Raw genomic sequence first — 20,292 nt, forward strand, 5'->3', positions numbered from 1 at the left:
AACAGCAGTTATGATTAAAGGTCACATGATCATTTAATGTCAGCCCATCAATACATTTTCCTCTTATTGGCTGCAGAAACACGAGGAGTTGTTAAAGTAAGTGCTGGGGGTGGTTTTCCTCTGAGGACACGCAGTAAAGGTGTTTTTCTTAGTGGGAAGAGGCGTGTCCCGGCCCGTCCCTCTGCCGGCTCAGCTTTCTGTAGCCGGAGGACTCGTTCTTCCCCAGTCAGAGAGGCGGCGGCTCTTTTGTGAGCAGAAATCTACGAGCTGCTGACTGACTGTGTGAAAGTAAATGTTACCGCGGCAACGGAAGCCGAAATCCTTTAAAAACCTTCTGTCAGAACTCAAAGCAGAAAAAAAACTTTCAAAGTTTAGTGAGTAGTACTACAGTTGTACTACAGTGAGTACTAGTAGCTTTACTGCAGTAAACTATCTCAATACCTTTTGATTTGGAGCTTCTGCAGAACTTTTTTTAACGTGTCCATCTGTGTCTCTCAGAGGGACTTGAGAGCCGACCCCGAGGCCGTCCAACTGGTTGCCAGGGCGACCAACCACCTCCTGGACAGTCTGGGTTCACTGGCGGTCGAGGTGAGACACACACCTGGTTCCCTCTACAAGGACAGACGTGTCCTCCAGTAGAGCCGACCGGGTTCACTGGGTTTATTTGGCAGCTCTCAGCATCTCAGGTCTTTGTGTGCAGATGAAAGACAGATGAGTTCCAGCTGAACAAAGACTCTCAGCAGGTCTTCACTTTACAGTCTGAACAAACAACAAACATCCAACGTCCCCTCATAGTGTCCCCCTCAGTGTCCCTCTCAGAGTACCTGATAGTGTCCCTGTCAGAGTCCCTCTTGGTACCCCTCTCAGAGTGCCTCATAGTGTACCTCTCAGTGTCCCTGCCCAGTGTCCCTGAAGTACACTATGTTTAGTGGAGTACACTGTGTACTTTAGAGATACTATGTTTAGTGGAGTACACTGTGTACTTTAGAGATAATATGTTTAGTGGAGTACACTGTGTACTTTAGAGATACTATGTTTAGTGGAGTACACTGTGTACTTTAGAGATAATATGTTTAGTGGAGTACACTGTGTACTTTAGAGATACTATGTTTAGTGGAGTACACTGTGTACTTTAGAGATAATATGTTTAGTGGGGTACACTGTGTAATTTAGAGATACTATGTTTAGTGGAGTACACTGTGTACATTAGAGATACTATGTTTAGTGGAGTACACTGTGTACTTTAGAGATAATATGTTTAGTGGAGTACACTGTGTACTTTAGAGATACTATGTTTAGTGGAGTACACTGTGTACTTTAGGGAGGGTGTTGTGTTCTTCTGTGTCTGAAGAAACAATGTTGAAACAAACGTTGATGTCATGAACTTTTAAATGTGACAACTTCGGCAGTTTCAACAAACGGGAAGTCACAACGTCCTCATTGTCAGCAAATATCTAGTGAGGACAGGTCAGGTCTATTGTGGAATTATAATTCATGGTCAGGACAGACATCTTAATGAGGACAGCTGTCTTCCTGAAGACAGACGTCTTTAGTGAGGACAGACATCCTTAGTAAGCAATAAATACTAGAACTTAATTGGGGTGATTAACGTGACCGTTCTCTCTGATCCCGGGTCAGCTGGCCGGCATGAAGAGCTGGATCGACCTTAGGAACGAGATTGTGTTCCTGACGCAGAACGCCACCTCGTCCCCCAGCGCCATGTACCAGGCTGTCTCCAGGATCGTGTGCGGTCACCCGGAGGGAGGCGGCCTGCAGATCAAGTCTCTCAACTGGTACGAGGACAGCAACTACAAGGCCCTGTTCGGGAGCCAGAACAGCAGCGAGGACGAGTCCACGTCCCTCTACGACAACTCGTCCAGTACGTGCGCGTGTGCGTGTATGAGTGTGTGTGTGTGTGTGTGTGAGTGTGATCGTGTGAATTATATGTACATGATTCTGTGTGTTCTCCAGCTCCCTACTGCAACAGTTTGGTAAGGAACATGGACTCCAACCCAATGTCCCGGATGATCTGGCAGGCTTTGAAGCCTCTGCTGATGGGGAAGATCCTGTACACCCCCCACACTCCTGCCACTCAGAGGGTTATCCACGAGGTATGTCATCACTTGTCACACTCACTTGTCACGTATGTCCTTGCTGTCTGCAGGTGGGACGAGGGATGTTTAACGCTTTGTGCTGCATTCAGGTGAACCGGACCTTCCAGGAGCTCGGTGTGTTCAGGGACCTGGGCGGGATGTGGGAGGAGGTAAGACCCAAAATCTGGAGCTTCATGGAGAACGGCGAGCAGATGGACGTGATCAGGGTAAGGCCTGCCTCTACATGTTATCTTGTTAATTTGCACCTTTATCAATTTGTGTGATTTATGTCTGTATATTCATGCTTATAAATATAAATGTAAGAGCCCTGGTCTCTCCTTCAGACCCTGCTAAAGAACAACGCCACCGCCAGATTATTCAGCGCTCAGCTGACCCACACCGACTGGACTGTGGACGACGTCTCCTACTTCCTGTCCAAGAGGGTTGCCCAAGGCCCCGGTGGCGCCCTCACCTGGAGGGAGGTGTTCAACGACACCGACCAGGCCATCATGAGCATCTCACGCTTCATGGAGGTCAGTGGTGGCAGCTTCAGAACACATGTTTAGTTTGGGTTTGTCTTGGACTGGTGAGAACACACACAGCACACAGTTCACTGATGTGTGGGTCGTGATAAACCATCACATGGTGTGTAGACTACATCCTTTGATTTAAGTTTAGAGCACCAGGCCTTGATCAGACAGGTATGCAGACCGTGGTTGGTGAATGAAGATCACATGACTCTCTCTCTCTGTATGTCTGTGTGTGTCAGTGTGTGAACCTGGACAAGTTGGAGCCGGTCTCCAGCGAGGAGCGAATGGTCGACCAGTCCATGGTGTTGCTGGAGGACAAGAAGTTCTGGGCAGGGATCGTGTTCCCGGACGTCGACCCCAACGCCACTGAGCTGCCGGCCAAACTCAACTACAAGATCCGCATGGACATTGACAACGTTGAGAGGACCAATAAGATCAAAGACGCGTAAGACACACACATCAAGTGTTAAAGTGACTCTAATGTAAACAGACTGTAAATCCCTTTGAGGCCAATTTGTAATTTGCGATTTTGGGCTTTACAAAATTAAATGAATTGAATTGGTGATTAATTAATTGATTGATGAACTAACACAGCTTTAGATGACAGGTGTCTAATATTTAAGAGTCCACCTTTTGATTTTCCCATTTAGTTGCACTGTTAATGATTTTAACTTTTATTAAACTTTTATTTAGCTGAACTCCGTAGCTGTTTACCTTTGATGAAGTAACTTACCGTAAGCGGCCGTGGGGCACTTACTGTAAGACATAGGACAGACTCAGACATAGGATTTACTATGTTTTGGACAGAAGAGGATTAGCTTTTAAGGTAAACAACATGTTGTCTGTCCTCCTCTTTTTCAGGTACTGGGACCCAGGTCCTCGTGCCGACCCTTTTGAGGACATGCGGTACATCTGGGGTGGGTTCTCGTACCTGCAGGACGTTATAGAGCAAGGTATCATAAGAGCAATGACGGGCACCAAGGAGAAGACGGGCGTCTATATTCAGCAGATGCCTTATCCCTGCTACGTGGACGACATGTAAGAACCGTCCTCCATGTCCTTACCTGTCCTTCATGTCCTAACCCTTCCTCCATGTACTCACCTGTCCTTCCTGTCTTTCATGTCCCAACCCGTCCTTTATGTCCTAACTCGTCCTTCATGTCCTAACCTCATGCCCTAATCTGACGCTCATGTCCCAACCCGTCCTTTATGTCCTAACTCGTCCTTCATGTCCTAACCTCATGCCCTAATCTGACGCTCATGTCCCAACCCGTCCTTTATGTCCTAACTCGTCCTTCATGTCCTAACCTCATGTTCTAATCTGACGCTCATGTCCCAACCCGTCCTTCATGTCCTAACCTCATGCCCTAATCTGACGCTCATGTCCCAACCCGTCCTTTATGTCCTAACCCCTTCTTTGTGTCCTAACCCGATGACCTAACCTGACCCTCATGTCCTAACTTGTCCTTCATGTCCTAACCCCTTCTTTGTGTCCTAACCCGATGACCTAACCTGACCCTCATGTCCTAACTTCTCCTTCATGTCCTAACCCGATGACCTAACCTGACCCTGATGTCCTAACTCGTCCTTCATGTCCTAACCTGATGACCTAACCTGACCCTCATGTCCTAACTTGTCCTTCATGTCCTAACCTGATGACCTACCCTGACCCTCATGTCCTAACTCGTCATTCATGTCCTAAGACGTCCTAACTGTTGTCCCTCCCCTCACAGCTTCCTGCGGGTGATGAGCCGCTCCATGCCTCTCTTCATGACCCTTGCGTGGATGTACTCGGTGGCGATCATCCTGAAGAGTGTTGTGTACGAGAAGGAGGCTCGCCTGAAAGAGACCATGAGGATCATGGGATTGAACAACGGCATATTGTGGCTCAGCTGGTTCATTAGTAGTCTAATTCCTCTGCTGGTTAGCGCCGGTCTGCTGGTGCTGCTGTTGAAGGTGAGCACTGATGTACCTGTACTTCTACTGTTTTTTTATTTATTTGCTGCATCTTGCTTCGGAAACCAGATTCAAGATCTAAATCTAAAAAAAATGATGAAATAGTGAAATGAGTGAAATAAAGTAGACTAAAATAAAATAATTTATATTTTACGTTGAACTGATTAGATGTAAATGTTCCATGATGTCTATGTGACGTCGCCTGATCAATTGGCAATTAATTCTTCAAGTCAAACAGAATTTCAATTTATTAGCTTGGCGTCATCAACAAGTTTGGCTTGATATATCTACAGACATAATTGTGTATAATTTCTTAACACTTGTTCTGATGGTATTGCCTTGAGTAAGCCTTTAAGGGTGAATAGAAAGGGTCCAAGCACAGAGCCTTGTGGGACTCGTAGCTCCGTAGTGGGTTTTAACTCTCCCACTGGCTGTGATGATTAGTTATTGTTTCATGCTTATTCGACAGCACATTTCTGTCTGGTTTGTTTATGCTCTCTGCTCTCTAAACAGAAGGGGAATCTGCTGCCCTACAGCGACCCCGGCGTCGTCTTCCTCTTCCTGGGATCTTTCGCCGTGGTAACCATCATGCAGTGCTTCCTCCTCAGCACAGCCTTCGCCCGCGCCAACCTTGCCGCCGCCTGCGGAGGAATCATCTACTTCACCCTCTACCTGCCCTATGTGCTCTGCGTGGCCTGGCAGGACTACATCGGCTACGGGGCCAAGGTCTTCGCTGTAAGAAATCTTGCAATTTGCTTTTTGTCTTGACGGAATGTTGCTATTGCACGGAGTAAGTCACATGTCTCCTCCTCCGCAGAGCCTCCTGTCGCCCGTGGCGTTCGGATTTGGCTGTGAGTATTTCGCCCTGTTTGAGGAGCAAGGAGTCGGCATCCAGTGGAAGAACCTTGTTTCCAGTCCAATGGAGGAGGACGACTTCAGCCTCCGCACAGCTATCGTCATCATGTACTTCGACTCCTTCCTGTACGGAGTCCTTACCTGGTACATCGAGGGCGTGTTTCCAGGTGAGAGCACTCAGAGTCAACAGACGATATTCTCAAATCTTAAAGAAAGAAAACAACACACTAACATTAAAACTTCATGAAATCCCTGATGATTAAAATAACTTTAACATCCTTCCACAGTTATTCCCTAAACTATCTTTAGTCTGAGCCTAAGGTCTACTTTCTGCTTGTCTCAGGTCAGTACGGGATCCCTCGAGCCTGGTACTTCCCCTTCTCTAAGGCCTACTGGTTTGGAGAGAAAGATGGGAAGTCCAACAAAGGTCCACTGATCCAGAAGGAAAACCCAGAAGGTGAGGCTGCTGTAGCTCTCAGTCACCACAGTGGGGTGATAGCTGCACTCAAAGTAACCACAAATCTGTACCCATAAATATAAGAGTTCTCATTTGAAAAGGACTCCCTGGACAAAGCGGTAATGTGTGTTTTTTCTCTCCAGCTGTGTGTATAGAAGAGGAGCCGTCTCACCTGGAGCCTGGTGTCTACATTGAGAATCTGGTGAAGGTGTATCGCCACGGGAAGAAGCTGGCTGTGGACGGACTGACGCTCGGCTTCTACGAGGGACAAATCACCTCCTTCCTGGGACACAATGGAGCAGGGAAGACCACCACTATGTGAGTATTGAACAGGAACAGGTACTTATACAGGTACAGAATCAGAGACAGGTACTTATATATGTGAAGTACATAAACAGACGTGTTCATTGAAACCATCCGGTCCATGCAGGTCCATCCTGACTGGCCTGTTCCCTCCCACCTCTGGTACCGCCTACATCCTCGGCAGAGACATCCGGACCGAGCTGAGTGCCATCAGACAAAATCTTGGAGTGTGTCCTCAACACAACGTCCTCTTCAGCATGTGAGTCCTAAGACACAACGCATTTGGTCTGGGGTTGGAGGTGTCACTTTGTTTAACGTGTTCCCCTCTGCAGGCTGACGGTGGAGGAGCACATCTGGTTCTACGGCCGGCTCAAAGGCCTGTCGGAGCAGCAGGTGAAAGGTGAGATCGAGCAGATTCTGCAGGACACCGGGCTGCCCCACAAACGCACCTCCAGGGCCAATGCGCTGTCCGGAGGCATGCAGAGGAAACTGTCTGTGGCGCTGGCCTTTGTCGGGGGGTCAAAGGTTGTGATCCTGGATGAACCCACTGCCGGTGTTGACCCTTTCGCCCGTAGAGGGATCTGGGATCTGCTGCTGAAGTACCGGCAGGGTGAGTCGTTGTGGTAGGCCGATTACGGTTATCCTATGAAGCTGGACTGTGAATGAAGGTCCGTCTCCTTCAGGTCGGACCATCATCCTGTCCACACACCACATGGACGAGGCTGATATCTTGGGGGACCGGATCGCCATCATCTCCCACGGGAAGCTGTGCTGCGTGGGCTCCTCTCTGTACCTGAAGAACCAGCTGGGGACAGGTTACTACCTGACGCTGGTGAAGAAGGAACCCGAGCAGGCGCTGAGCTCCTGCAGAAACTCCTCCAGCACCGTGTCCTTCACCAAGAAGGTCTCTGCCGCAGTTACACCGCACAATGTGTCCCACTGTACAGTGTCAAAGTGAACAATGTCTCTCTGAACGGTGTCTTAGTGTCTCCCTTTATGGTGTACAGTGACAGAAGAAACCGGTTCATCTAAAAAAGCCAGGATTTATATACTGAGGTCTTCAACAGTACTCTTTTCTATCTGTGTAGTATTTTAACAAAGTATTTGTTTCTCTATTTTTGTAGTAGTTTACTATTTAGTATTTGTCTCTCTCTCTTTGGTATTTCAACACACTACTCTGCTCTCTCTCTATGTGTAGTACTCTAACGTAGTACTCTGTCTTGTGTACTCTGCGTAGGAGGAGGAGAGTACCTCGGTCAGCAGCAGTGACGCAGGACTCGGCAGCGAACATGAAAGTGAGGCCACCACCATCGGTGAGCTCTCTGTTCGTGCAGAGCGTTTGATTTGTTCACCTCCAGGTGTTTCTGATCTGTTTCTCATGTCCTCAGAAAACGGGCCTGCGGCCTCCATTTGCCCCGTCCCCTTGGGGCCTCCCGATGCGACCCTAGTCTCGGGTCTCATCTTGGGCCACGTCCCGGCCGCTCGGCTGGTGGAGAACCTGGGCCACGAGCTGACCTACGTCCTGCCCTACAGCGCCGCTAAGGACGGAGCCTTTGTGGCACTTTTCAAAGACCTGGACCTCAAGCTGCTCAACCTCGGCATCTCCAGTTACGGAGTGTCGGACACCACACTGGAGGAGGTTTGTTTTAATGTCAGAGTTTAACCATTTAAACATAAAAAATGACATATTTATCAGCAGGTGTGAATACAACAATCTCACATATATATATTTTTAAAAATGAACTAATTTATCGCACATATCACAATTAAAAGTTTGTTTTTGTTTTAGTTTTTTTCGTCACAGTAGTGTCCTCTGCAGGGTAGATGTTGGGATGCTTTCCTAGCAGCTAGCTTAGCCTGCGCAAAGTGGTCCGTTTGTCACTCACCCTCCTGTATATAAAGTATGTATATACTATATTTATAGGTAAAAAAATAAAATCAATACAAAAAGATATTTCTTTGTAGATTTTCCTGAAAGTGGCTGAAGACAACGGAGTCGACACTGAAGTGCCTTCAGGTGGGGAGTGACCTTTGACCTTGACATTAATAAAAGTCTGAAATCCAGTGCTGTACGATGACGCGTGTGTGATGTGTGTGTGACGCGTGTGTGATGTGTGTGTGACGTGTGTGTGACGTGTGTGTGACGTGTGTGTGACGTGTGTGTGATGTGTGTGACGTGTGTGTGATGTGTGTGTGATGTGTGTGACGTGTGTGATGTGTGTGTGATGTGTGTGACGTGTGTGTGTGACGTGTGTGTGACGTGTGACGTGTGTGTGACGTGTGTGTGATGTGTGTGACGTGTGTGTGACGTGTGTGTGATGTGTGTGTGACGTGTGTGTGATGTGTGTGTGACGTGTGTGTGACGTGTGTGTGATGTGTGTGACGTGTGTGTGATGTGTGTGTGATGTGTGTGACGTGTGTGATGTGTGTGTGATGTGTGTGACGTGTGTGTGTGACGTGTGACGTGTGTGTGACGTGTGTGTGTGACGTGTGTGTGATGTGTGTGATGTGTGTGACGTGTGTGTGACGTGTGACGTGTGTGTGACGTGTGTGTGACGTGTGACGTGTGTGTGACGTGTGTGTGTGACGTGTGTGTGACGTGTGACATGTGTGTGACGTGTGTGACGTGTGTGTGACGTGTGTGTGTGACGTGTGTGTGACGTGTGACGTGTGTGTGACGTGTGTGTGATGTGTGTGACGTGTGTGTGACGTGTGTGTGACGTGTGACGTGTGTGTGACGTGTGTGTGATGTGTGTGTGACGTGTGACGTGTGTGTGACGTGTGTGTGACGTGTGTGTGACGTGTGTGTGATGTGTGTGTGATGTGTGTGACGTGTGTGTGACGTGTGTGTGACGTGTGTGTGTGACGTGTGTGTGACGTGTGTGTGTGACGTGTGTGTGTGACGTGTGTGTGACGTGTGACATGTGTGTGACGTGTGTGACGTGTGTGTGATGTGTGTGACGTGTGACGTGTGTGTGACGTGTGTGTGTGACGTGTGTGTGTGACGTGTGTGACGTGTGTGACGTGTGTGACGTGTGTGTGACGTGTGTGTGTGACGTGTGTGTGTGACGTGTGTGACGTGTGTGGTGTGTGTGACGTGTGTGACGTGTGTGACGTGTGTGACGTGTGTGACGTGTGTGTGACGTGTGTGTGTGACGTGTGTGTGTGACGTGTGTGACGTGTGTGGTGTGTGTGACGTGTGTGACGTGTGTGACGTGTGTGTGGGGGTGAGGGGTGTTCAGATGGTACCTTTCCTGTCCGGAGGCGGAGGAGGACTCATGCCTTTGGTGGAGGAGACCATCAGAGCTGCCTCAGACCTTTAACCGAGGACGACGACAACAACTGCAACGAGTCGGACGGTGATCCAGGTAAACACACATGTGTTTGTGTCATACAGATCTGTTCCTTACCTTGTGATCTGTTACTCGGCTTCTTCTGGGCTTCAGCTAATAATATTTCATTCAAATCAAGGTAAAACACATACAAGTACATACATTCCTGCTTAGAATCATTTGCATCATGTGACCTGTGTGACCTCATGTGACCTGTGTGACCCGTGTGACCCCTCAGAGTGCAGGGAGAAGGACTGGTTGAACTATACTGATGGTAAAGGCTCCTATCAGGTGACCGGCTGGAGTCTGAAGAAGCAGCAGTTTGTTGCTCTGATGTGGAAACGATTTTTGTATGCTCGGCGCTCCAGGAAGGGCTTCTTCGCTCAGGTGCTGAGGATTTAGATTCATTTCATATATTTAATGTATTTAATAGTTGTGCACGTATGATCAAATCATGTTCATGTGATTGTTGCAGATTGTCCTCCCTGCTGTGTTTGTGTGCATCGCTCTCGTCTTCAGTCTCATTGTTCCACCGTTTGGGAAATACCCGAGTCTGGAGCTGCAGCCCTGGATGTATGAGGACCAGGTGACCTTCATCAGGTACACAACTACCCACAGTATACACAGCAACCCGCAATGTACACTAAACTACCCGCACTGTAAACAACTACACCACAATGTACACAACCGCCCCACATTGCACTGAACAAAAGTGTGTGTGCGTGTGTTTTTTGTGTGCGTTTGTGTTGTGTGTTTTGTGTGTGTGTGTGTTGTTTGTGTGTCAGTGACGATGCTCCTGGAGACCCCACCATGCAGAGGTTATTGAACTCTCTCCTGGACTCGCCGGGCCTCGGGACTCGCTGCATGGACGGACATCCCATCCCGTAAGAAGAGAAGTGAATCTGCTTGATATTTACCCAACTGTCTCTATATCCATCATTCCTATTATATCTATCTATATATGTCTATATCTATATATAGATATAGATAGATAATGTAATGCAATATACTAAATAGACAACACAAATAGAATGTAATACAATCTGTAACCTTCTCTTCCCTTGACCTGGATGCTTATGGGTTCATTAATCACTCATTTCCTCTGATCATTGATGATGCTGTGCTGGTCCTCAGAGAAGCTCCCTGTACGATGGGCGATGAGGATTGGAATGTTCCTGAAGTCCCTGAAAGCCTCCAGCAGCTCTTCAGCTCCTCCAACTGGACCATGGAGGACCCGTCCCCCGCCTGCTTCTGCAGCTGTGACGACAAGAAGAAGATGCTGCCGCACTGCCCCGCTGGAGCCGGAGGACTGCCACCCCCCGAGGTCAGACCACCTGACCCCAAACCAGAATCATTAAGCCTCTGTTATTATATGTATTAAAGTACATGATTTACAGGTATTACTCATGTTTTTCAGATGAAGCTGAGCGCAAACGATACTCTGCAGAACCTGACAGGAAGAAACATCTCAGACTACCTGGTGAAAACATACGCTCAGATCATCGGCAAGAGGTGAGTGAATACACTGTAGTACATATACACAAAAATACGCCGTAGAAACACGTCAGATACACTACACACAAAAGTACACAGCACACAGTGGTGACTAAAAGCTGCTTTCTGTTCACAGTCTGAAGAACAAAGTTTGGGTGAATGAGTTCAGGTTAGTGTTTTTCTTCATGCTATTATTTTGAAACGACAAATCTTGTTTCCTCTTTGTCACACGTTGATCTTCTTTTTCTCTTTGCAGGTACGGAGGCTTTTCATTGGGCGCCAGGAGCACTCAGGTCCTCCCGCCGGCCAATGAGATTGACGATGCCATTGAACGAGTCAGAAAGATCTTTGAGCTGCAGAAGGTCAGTTTAAGTAAACCTGCTACTACTCGTTAGTATTAGTATTATTATGGGGACCGGCCGGCAGGTGGGGTAGATCACTATGACTCAGTCGATTGAAAAGTAGGTTGGGAGCCGAAAATCTGTGGGCAACCCTTGTCTACACAAACTATCTAGATGAAGTGCAGACAATGTTGAACTCCTTGTTTCAGGGAGCGGCAGCAGATCGATTCCTCGACAGTCTCTCAGGTTTTATCAACGGTTTGGACACAAAGAACAATGTAAAGGTGAGAATCAGATGATTGACGTCCCTACAAAGTGGTTGAAAGATTCAGGATGTGTCTGTTTCTACCGAACCAGTGTTTTTATTATTACAACAAGTGATTAATGAATAACGTGTGTGAACCGTCTTCAGATCTGGTTTAACAACAAAGGCTGGCACAGCATTGGAGCGTTCATCAACGTGATGAACAACGGCATCCTGAGAGCAAACCTACCTGAAGGGAAGGACCCACACTTGTACGGCATCAGGGCCTTCAACCATCCTCTGAACCTCACCAAGGAACAGCTGTCACAGGTGGCTCTGTGAGTACTCACGTAACAGGAAGTACACCTGAGACTAGTAACTAGATTCAAGAAATGACCTCCTAACGCCTATTCGACACATCACTATTTGCTGCCGCAAAGAATTGTGGGAGGGAATTATCTCCTTTCCTTTCGTAAAGGACGGTGTTTCCTTTGCTAAAGGAGATAAGTTAGGAAGCATTGAAGCTCCTTTCCTTAGCATTAGAGAATTCAAACAGCTCTCATCATGGCGCCACTTCCACTACTTCACTTCATTTCAATCAGTGAGGAACTTTCCTAAGCAAAAAGTCCAGCCTAAGACTCTAAGCCTAACCCTAAGCCTCACCAAACAGGAAGTACACCTGGGACTAGTCAGACCACAAGAAGTGCACATGAGCCTTGTCACCTGAACAACAGAATAACTGGGAGTACTCACCTGTAGGAAGTACTGCTGACTCTCTTGAAAGAAAGCACACCTGATATCAGTAACTAGACAGGAAGTACACCTGAGACTGAGAGAACGGTCCATTGTTTACCTTTTGTCCTGTCTCCAGGGTAACGACCTCTGTGGACGTGCTGGTGTCCATCTGTGTGATCTTCGCCATGTCCTTCGTTCCAGCTAGCTTTGTGGTTTTCCTCATCCAGGAGCGAGTCAGTAAAGCCAAACACATGCAGTTCATCAGCGGAGTGCAGCCGCTGCTCTACTGGGTGGCCAACTTCACCTGGGACATGGTGAGCAAAGATCCCGTCCCTATCATCCATCCAAAGGGAAGTGTGTAGCGTGTGTGTGCATCATCCTTGTTGATGTTGTTTTTGTCTCTCCACAGTGTAACTACGTCGTCCCGGCAACGCTGGTCGTTGTCATCTTCATCTGTTTCCAACAACAAGCCTACGTTTCATCCACTAACCTGCCGGTGCTCGCTCTGCTGCTGCTGCTCTATGGGTACTGGTACACCGTACTGGTTCACAGTACTAGTACACAGTACAGATACACAGTAATAGTACACAGTACTGGTTCACAGTACAGATACACAGTAATAGTACACAGTACTACAGCAGTTATCTCATATTAAATGATTCTAATCTAACCGTACATCTTTTGGGCGGATTTGGATCCGTCACTCATTTTGTTCTCAGGAAGCTTTAAGTTCTCTGACAGAATCTTCTCCTGTTTTCTTGTTCGCAGCTGGTCCATCACTCCTCTGATGTACCCAGCCTCCTTCTTCTTCCAGATCCCCAGCACGGCCTATGTGGTCCTCACCAGTGTCAACATCCTCATCGGCATCAACGGCAGCATCTCCACCTTCGTCATGGAGCTGTTCGGAAACAACGTGCGTAGAATCAGGATTCATCTCAAGTACAGTTTTAATGTGAAGACCAGGATTCATCTCAAGTACAGTTTTAATGTGAAGACCAGGATTCATCTCAAGTACAGTTTTAATGTGAAGACCAGGATTCATCTCAAGTACAGTTTTAATGTGAAGACCAGGATTCATCTCAAGTACAGTTTTAATGTGAAGACCAGGATTCATCTCAAGTACAGTTTTAATGTGAAGACCAGGATTCATCTCAAATCCAGTAAACATGGATTTGTTATTTATTTTCAGGAGATTGGGGGAATTAACGACATCTTGAAGAATGTTCTCCTCATCTTTCCTCACTTCTGTCTCGGTCGAGGACTCATCGACATGGTGAAGAACCAGGCAATGGCCGATGCCCTGGAGAGATTTGGTAACACACACACACTCTCCTCTTTAACACGCTCAGATTATTTTATTTTGAGAAATGTGTCCATCTCTTAGGTGGAGGCGTAGTTCTCACTGTACACTGTCACAGTTAAGGTGTAGTTCTTCCTGTGTACGGGTGGATGTTTCAGGTGAGAACCGCTTACGCTCTCCTCTGGAGTGGGACATGGTGGGAAAGAACCTATTTGCGATGGCCGTGGAGGGAGTCGTCTTCTTCATCATCACCCTCCTCATCCAGTACAGGTTCTTCATCAAACCCAGGTACACAGTACTACAGACCAGTACACAGTGCTACACGTTCTACACAGTACTACATGTACACAGTACTACATGTAGAAGTACTATCTGGGCTGTGTGCGTCCTTCAATAGGCCAGTCAGTACACTCACTAAACTGGGACCACTGGGGGACGAGGACGAGGACGTAGCCCGAGAGAGGCAGAGGATTGTCCAGGGTCTGGGACATGGGGACATCCTAGAGCTCCGTCAGCTCACCAAGGTAGGCTCACAGAGACATACACTCACAGAGACACACACAGAGACATACACAGACACACACAGAGAGACACACAGAGACACACACAGAGACACACACAGACACTCACAGAGACACACACAGAGACATACACAGACACACACAGAGAGACACACAGAGACATACACAGACACACACAGACACTCACAGAGACACACACAGAGACATACACAGAGACATACACAGACACACACAGAGAGACACACAGAGACACTCACAGAGACACACACAGAGACATACACAGACACACACAGAGAGACACACAGAGACACACACAGAGACACACACAGACACTCACAGAGACACACACAGAGACATACACAGACACACACAGACACTCACAGAGACACACACAGAGACATACACAGAGACATACACAGACACACACAGAGAGACACACAGAGACACACACAGAGACACACACAGACACTCACAGAGACACACACAGAGACATACACAGACACACACAGACACTCACAGAGACACACACAGAGACATACACAGAGACATACACAGACACACACAGAGAGACACACAGAGACACACACAGAGACACACACAGACACTCACAGAGACACACACAGAGACATACACAGACACACACAGACACTCACAGAGACACACACAGAGACATACACAGAGACATACACAGACACACACAGAGACACACACAGAGACACACACAGACACTCACAGAGACACACACAGAGACATACACAGACACACACAGACACACACAGACACTCACAGAGACACACACAGAGACATACACAGACACACACAGACACACACAGACACACACAGAGACACACACAGAGACATACACAGAGACATACACAGACACACACAGACACTCACAGAGACACACACAGAGACATACACAGACACACACAGACACACACAGAGACACACACAGACACTCACAGAGACACACACAGAGACATACACAGACACTCACAGAGACACACACAGAGACATACACAGACACACACAGACACTCACAGAGACTGTTGTGGAATATTTCAATAAAAGCTCGGTAGAAGAGAATGATTCGTCTGATAAAACAGAGTCTTGATGAATGATCAAAGTTGCAAAAAGTCCATTTATTGCTTGCAAGCAAGAGGTCAAACACACACACGTATCACGGCGCTCTGTGGAATGACGTCTCCGAGCAGTAACAACGCTGAGTTTTTATACACGTGTGAAGGACATTGTCCGTGTCAGTTATGAGAAGCTGCAAAGCAGGTTGAGATAAGAACCCAGGTGAGACACACACAGACACACACAGACGCACACAGACACACACAGACCCACACAGACGCACACAGACACACACAGACACACACAGACCCACACAGACGCACACACAGAGACACACACAGACACACACAGAGACACACACAGACATACACAGACACACACAGAGACACACACAGAGACACACACAGACACACACAGAGACACACACAGACATACACAGACACACACAGAGACACACACAGAGACACACACAGACACACACAGACAGACACACATTCACTTTGACTGTAACCTTTCTTTAACACATAAATGTCCCGCAGGTGTTTGAAAGGAAACAGAAGCCGGCTGTGGATCGACTTTGTGTCGGGATTCCTCCTGGAGAGGTAACAACAATAACAACTGTGTGTGTGTGTGTGTGTGTGTGGGTCCCCCTCTCTCTCTCTAACGTAGCTACTGTCATCGGGGTGTGAATGATGTCATGAAGTACAGACCATTTATCATTGTGTCCGTGTGTGTGTGTGTGTGTGTGTGTGTGTAGTGCTTCGGGCTGCTTGGGGTTAATGGTGCTGGGAAGACGACCACCTTTAAGATGCTGACTGGAGACACACTGGTGACCAGTGGAGAGGCTTTCTTGGCTGGGAAGAGGTGAGCTGACCTGGGGTCTGTTGTTAGGCCTGTTGCCGTGGTTACTGCCGCCAAACACAGCAGATTTGCTACGAAGATGAACTTTAAGCCGACGACTTCTAAACTAAAAGAACTTAGAAGCAAAGAGTACATCATGAATACCAGAGTATTTAAGAGTGCAGTATTTATTACATTACAGGTCATTTAGCAGACGCTTTTATCCAAAGCGACTTACATCACACTTTAAACACACGGCTTTTTCACATTTTTGCCCGGGGAGCAATTAGGGGTTAGGTGTCTTGCTCAGGGACACTTCGACATGGAACATGGGGCAGCCTGGAATTGAACCACCAACCTTGTGCTTTCCAGCACACCTTCTCTAACCCCTGCGCCACGACGATATACCTGGGAGTACATGATATAAGTACTAGGGTATATGTAGCATGGCTCGTTGAGCTTGCTTCACCTTTAAGCCGCTGCGTTGTTGATGTGTGTGTCTGTGTGTAGCATCCTGAGGGAGATCGACTCCGTCCACCAGCACATGGGGTACTGTCCTCAGTTTGACTCCATCAACGAGCTGCTGACAGGAAGAGAGCACCTGGAGCTCTACGCCGTCCTCAGGGGGGTCCCCGAGGGACAAGTCTGTGATGTGAGTCAGAGCGAGGTCACCGCCGCCGTGATGATGATGTCACCATGAGGTTGTGATGATGCCCTTTGATTGACAGGTGGCAGAGTGGGGCATCAGGAAGCTGGGTCTGATGAAGTACGCTGAGAAAGCAGCAGGAAGCTACAGCGGCGGAAACATGAGGAAGCTGTCCACGGCCATGTCTCTGATCGGAGCGCCGCCCGTCGTCTTCCTGGTACCCACAATACACACAATATGTAAACCGTACACAAAACACACCACATGTAACTATATACACAATATGTACTCAGTACACATAATACATACACAAAACACAACATATATACACAGTAAACATCATACGTACACAGTACAAAGAATATTAACACACCATACATATACAATATATAGTACACACAATATATACACACTGTACAATATGCTTACACAAAACACACCATATATACACACTAAACATACAATATATACACAATACATATGCACACACACACTATTACGTTGATCTGGGCCGTTGCTCGTACATGGCTAACTGAGTTAGCCGGATCATTTTTAGGATAAGATTACATAAGTCGGGGTTTTCAGTTCCATGAAGCAAGTTTGGCAAATCAAGAAATGATTCAAATATTGCGTGTAGTGAGCCATGTGTAGGGCAAGACCACTGCAGGGACCACCACCATCAGAGTGAACCACCATCCACAGAAGCCTGTAATGTTGGTTTATGATGACAGTAATAATACTGTGATTAATATTTAGTGGTGTAAGTCACTCTGGTGCTCTCTGCCCCGCTGCTGCAAGGGACATGGTGCACGAACATATTTGCGACATGTCAGTGTGGAACAGCCGTGTGTGGAAATATACATATACACTTTTTCAGGTGGTGGGGCGCCTCCCTGTTATAATGATAGGGGACAAACTGGAGTGAGAGAGGAGCTCGGTGTGTCCTAAGAAGTCCCCCAGCAGTCTCAGCCCATAGCAGCTTAACTAAGGGCTGGTCCGTGCTAACCTGAGCCAGCCCTAACTATAGGCACAATCAAAGAGGAAAGTTTTAAGCTTCATCTTAAATGAGCTGGTTCCACAAAAGAGGAGCTTGATAACTGAAGGCTTTGGCTCCCATCTCGGTTTTTAAGACTGTCGGAACAACAAGCAACCAGGATCTATGGAGCGCAGCTCTCTGGTAGGGCAATATGCTGTTATAAGATGGTATCCAGCAGCAACGAGAATCTTGGTTCTCTGAGACGGTGCCTCACCAGCAAGTGCCTTGTAGGTGAGGAGAAGTACCTTAAAATCTATTCTTGATTTAACAGGGAGCCAGTGCAGAGAAGTTAATACAGGAGTGATATGATCCCTTTTCTTAGTTCTTGTTAATACACGTGCTGCAGCATTCTGAATCAACTGGGGAGGCTTAAGAGATTTACAAGAGCAGCCTGAAGAATTACAGTAGTCCAGTCTGGAGTAGGTTTCTTAAGAGGTTTTAGGACCTAGTTGAACCACATACGAGGAACAAGGCCCAGGTGTCTCAAGGAGTGTGTTGATGAAGAGGATGAAGAAGAGGAGGGTAGGAGGAATAGGAAAAGTAGGAGGAGGAGGGGGGGGAGAAGCAGATATAGCGCCTACAGTGTTAAAGTTACACAGCAGCATCAGAGCAATCGTAGCCAATCAGCAGTGAGAGGGGGGGTTGAATCAGTTGCTGATTTCCGGGGAGAGAAGAAGAAAGACATAGCACAGAAGATGGCCCCCGGCACCACCTTTGGGCCGACCTCAACCTTTCTGTTGTTGTGGTTACAGGACGAGCCCACAACCGGCATGGACCCCAAAGCCCGCCGGGCCCTGTGGAACTGCATCCACAGCATCATCAAGGAGGGACGCTCCGTGGTCCTCACCTCCCACAGGTAGGAGACCCTGTCCCCCATAACGGCTTCTCCCCCTGTCCCCTTGTACCGTGTCCTCACCATGTCCCTTTACAACATGCTGTCCCCTTACACCTTGTCTCCTTGTCCCAGCATGGAGGAGTGTGAGGCTCTGTGTACCAGGATGGCCATCATGGTAAACGGGAGGTTCAGATGTCTCGGCAGCGTTCAGCACCTGAAGAACAGGTAGCATGAGGATGTCCTCCTTCTCCCTCAGGTGATACACTTTACAGGTCAGGTGATGCAATGGTGATTCTCTATACCAGGTTTGGTGATGGGTACACCATCATCCTGCGGGTGGGGGGGCCGGACAGTGACCTTCAGCCCGTCATGAAGTTCATTGAGAGTGAGTTGAGCGGCAGCACGCTGAAGGAGAAGCACAGGAACATGCTGCAGTACCAGCTTCCATCTTCTCTCACCTCCCTCACCCACATCTTCTCCATCCTCGCCAAGAACAAGGAGCTGCTGAGGATTGAGGATTACTCCGTCACCCAGACCACCCTGGATCAGGTAGACTAGACACACACACACACCTCAGCAGGTAGAAAGACTAGACACTCACACAAACACACCTGAACAGGTAGAAAGTAGACTTCCTAATGATCTTGTTGGTCGGGGCTTTTGATTCCAGGTGTTTGTGAACTTCGCCAAGGACCAGAGTGACGACTACCACTCCAAAGACTCGGTGCGGCGCCGAGACGTCGTCATCGAGGTCCCCCCGGGAGCTTCTGGGGGGGAGGTCATGCTAAAGGAGAGCGTCATGTGATCATCTCATAGACCATGCCTCCTCATCTGTCGTGATGTCACACGTGTGGGCGGAGTCACCCACCGCCTCGTGCCAGTCAATGCAAATGATTCTCCGTGGAGCCGCCGCCCATCAGACACTTAGATAGCGCCTGTGATTTGTCTCCTGCTCTGATGAACTCTGTAGCTACTTTGTTTCTCCAAACCAACGAGGAAGAATATGAATCACTGGCCGACGGCTCAACTGCAACGATCACTTTTAGAAAACGATTAATTCTGTTTTATTTATGTGTAGCTGAAGCAGAGTGCGATTTGTCTTATTTTGGCGGGGCAGTTCGGTTTCCTGTAGTGTTTAACAGCCAATCAACGTGCCCAATGCAAAGTGCTGCACAAAGAAGAAGACTGAGGCCCAATCCCCAATCCGCCCCCCTCACTCTGTCCGGATTCGGTTCCCCACCGTCACAACGCCGAGTTTTGACAAAGATTAGTAAAAACATTTAAAATGACCTCATCTTAGCAGCAAGGAGTCACATTTCAAATGCAAAACAAGTATTAAATCACTCCCCTCAGTTGTGAATCACATGACGTGTGAGGTTGTCATGGTGACACCTTTTAAAGCCCTCACAGACTCGCACACTCAACCTCCGACCAGGCGAGTCCCTGAGAGGTACTGAGAGGTCACGGGGCACTGGGATTGGACCAAGACTGGATTGGTTTTTCTTTAGAGGAAGGATGCAAAGCAGTGAAATACCTTAAGAGTATTGAATAGTGGAACAGCTGATCAATCCGACTGACGGAGCTCCGCCTCCTCGGCACGTTACCTGTTCACACCCTCGGCTCGTGTTTGCACTGATCGCCATGTTTATTTAATGTTACCGACCCAAACACCTCAATAAAAGAAATAAATCCAC

The 20,292-nt window shown here is 47.9% G+C and overlaps 1 protein-coding gene across 6 annotated transcripts in view; it reads left to right on the top strand.

Annotated features, from left to right (window-relative positions):
- Window positions 1–20,292, top strand: part of abca1b (ATP-binding cassette, sub-family A (ABC1), member 1B) — a 28,947-nt gene extending 8,655 nt beyond the window's left edge. For 3 of the 6 annotated variants that reach the window (XM_040173365.2, XM_078101637.1, XM_078101639.1), the window contains 42 exons: window positions 499–588; window positions 1,639–1,879; window positions 1,972–2,111; window positions 2,204–2,320; window positions 2,438–2,626; window positions 2,863–3,068; window positions 3,485–3,661; window positions 4,357–4,579; window positions 5,093–5,314; window positions 5,397–5,601; window positions 5,778–5,891; window positions 6,035–6,209; window positions 6,322–6,453; window positions 6,527–6,804; window positions 6,878–7,098; window positions 7,432–7,507; window positions 7,583–7,833; window positions 8,160–8,211; window positions 9,437–9,562; window positions 9,765–9,913; window positions 10,002–10,126; window positions 10,312–10,410; window positions 10,661–10,850; window positions 10,944–11,038; window positions 11,157–11,189; window positions 11,277–11,382; window positions 11,571–11,645; window positions 11,774–11,943; window positions 12,477–12,654; window positions 12,750–12,865; window positions 13,109–13,253; window positions 13,530–13,653; window positions 13,799–13,928; window positions 14,038–14,164; window positions 15,781–15,843; window positions 15,999–16,105; window positions 16,592–16,733; window positions 16,810–16,944; window positions 18,516–18,619; window positions 18,731–18,823; window positions 18,904–19,147; window positions 19,269–20,292. In XM_040173365.2, the coding sequence (XP_040029299.2) occupies window positions 499–588; window positions 1,639–1,879; window positions 1,972–2,111; window positions 2,204–2,320; window positions 2,438–2,626; window positions 2,863–3,068; window positions 3,485–3,661; window positions 4,357–4,579; window positions 5,093–5,314; window positions 5,397–5,601; window positions 5,778–5,891; window positions 6,035–6,209; window positions 6,322–6,453; window positions 6,527–6,804; window positions 6,878–7,098; window positions 7,432–7,507; window positions 7,583–7,833; window positions 8,160–8,211; window positions 9,437–9,562; window positions 9,765–9,913; window positions 10,002–10,126; window positions 10,312–10,410; window positions 10,661–10,850; window positions 10,944–11,038; window positions 11,157–11,189; window positions 11,277–11,382; window positions 11,571–11,645; window positions 11,774–11,943; window positions 12,477–12,654; window positions 12,750–12,865; window positions 13,109–13,253; window positions 13,530–13,653; window positions 13,799–13,928; window positions 14,038–14,164; window positions 15,781–15,843; window positions 15,999–16,105; window positions 16,592–16,733; window positions 16,810–16,944; window positions 18,516–18,619; window positions 18,731–18,823; window positions 18,904–19,147; window positions 19,269–19,403 (6,120 nt within the window). In that variant the 3' untranslated portion in view covers window positions 19,404–20,292. Of the gene's footprint in view, window positions 1–498; window positions 589–1,638; window positions 1,880–1,971; window positions 2,112–2,203; window positions 2,321–2,437; window positions 2,627–2,862; window positions 3,069–3,484; window positions 3,662–4,356; window positions 4,580–5,092; window positions 5,315–5,396; window positions 5,602–5,777; window positions 5,892–6,034; window positions 6,210–6,321; window positions 6,454–6,526; window positions 6,805–6,877; window positions 7,099–7,431; window positions 7,508–7,582; window positions 7,834–8,159; window positions 8,212–9,436; window positions 9,563–9,764; window positions 9,914–10,001; window positions 10,127–10,311; window positions 10,411–10,660; window positions 10,851–10,943; window positions 11,039–11,156; window positions 11,190–11,276; window positions 11,383–11,570; window positions 11,646–11,773; window positions 11,944–12,476; window positions 12,655–12,749; window positions 12,866–13,108; window positions 13,254–13,529; window positions 13,654–13,769; window positions 13,929–14,037; window positions 14,165–15,780; window positions 15,844–15,998; window positions 16,106–16,591; window positions 16,734–16,809; window positions 16,945–18,515; window positions 18,620–18,730; window positions 18,824–18,903; window positions 19,148–19,268 lie in introns of those variants that run through there. The other 3 variants (XM_078101638.1, XR_013467455.1, XR_013467456.1) reach the window with 3 other exon arrangements.

The sequence above is a fragment of the Gasterosteus aculeatus genome, chromosome 4 (genome assembly GCF_964276395.1).
Source record: "Gasterosteus aculeatus chromosome 4, fGasAcu3.hap1.1, whole genome shotgun sequence".
In the NCBI taxonomy this organism is placed as follows: Eukaryota; Metazoa; Chordata; class Actinopteri; order Perciformes; family Gasterosteidae; genus Gasterosteus; species Gasterosteus aculeatus.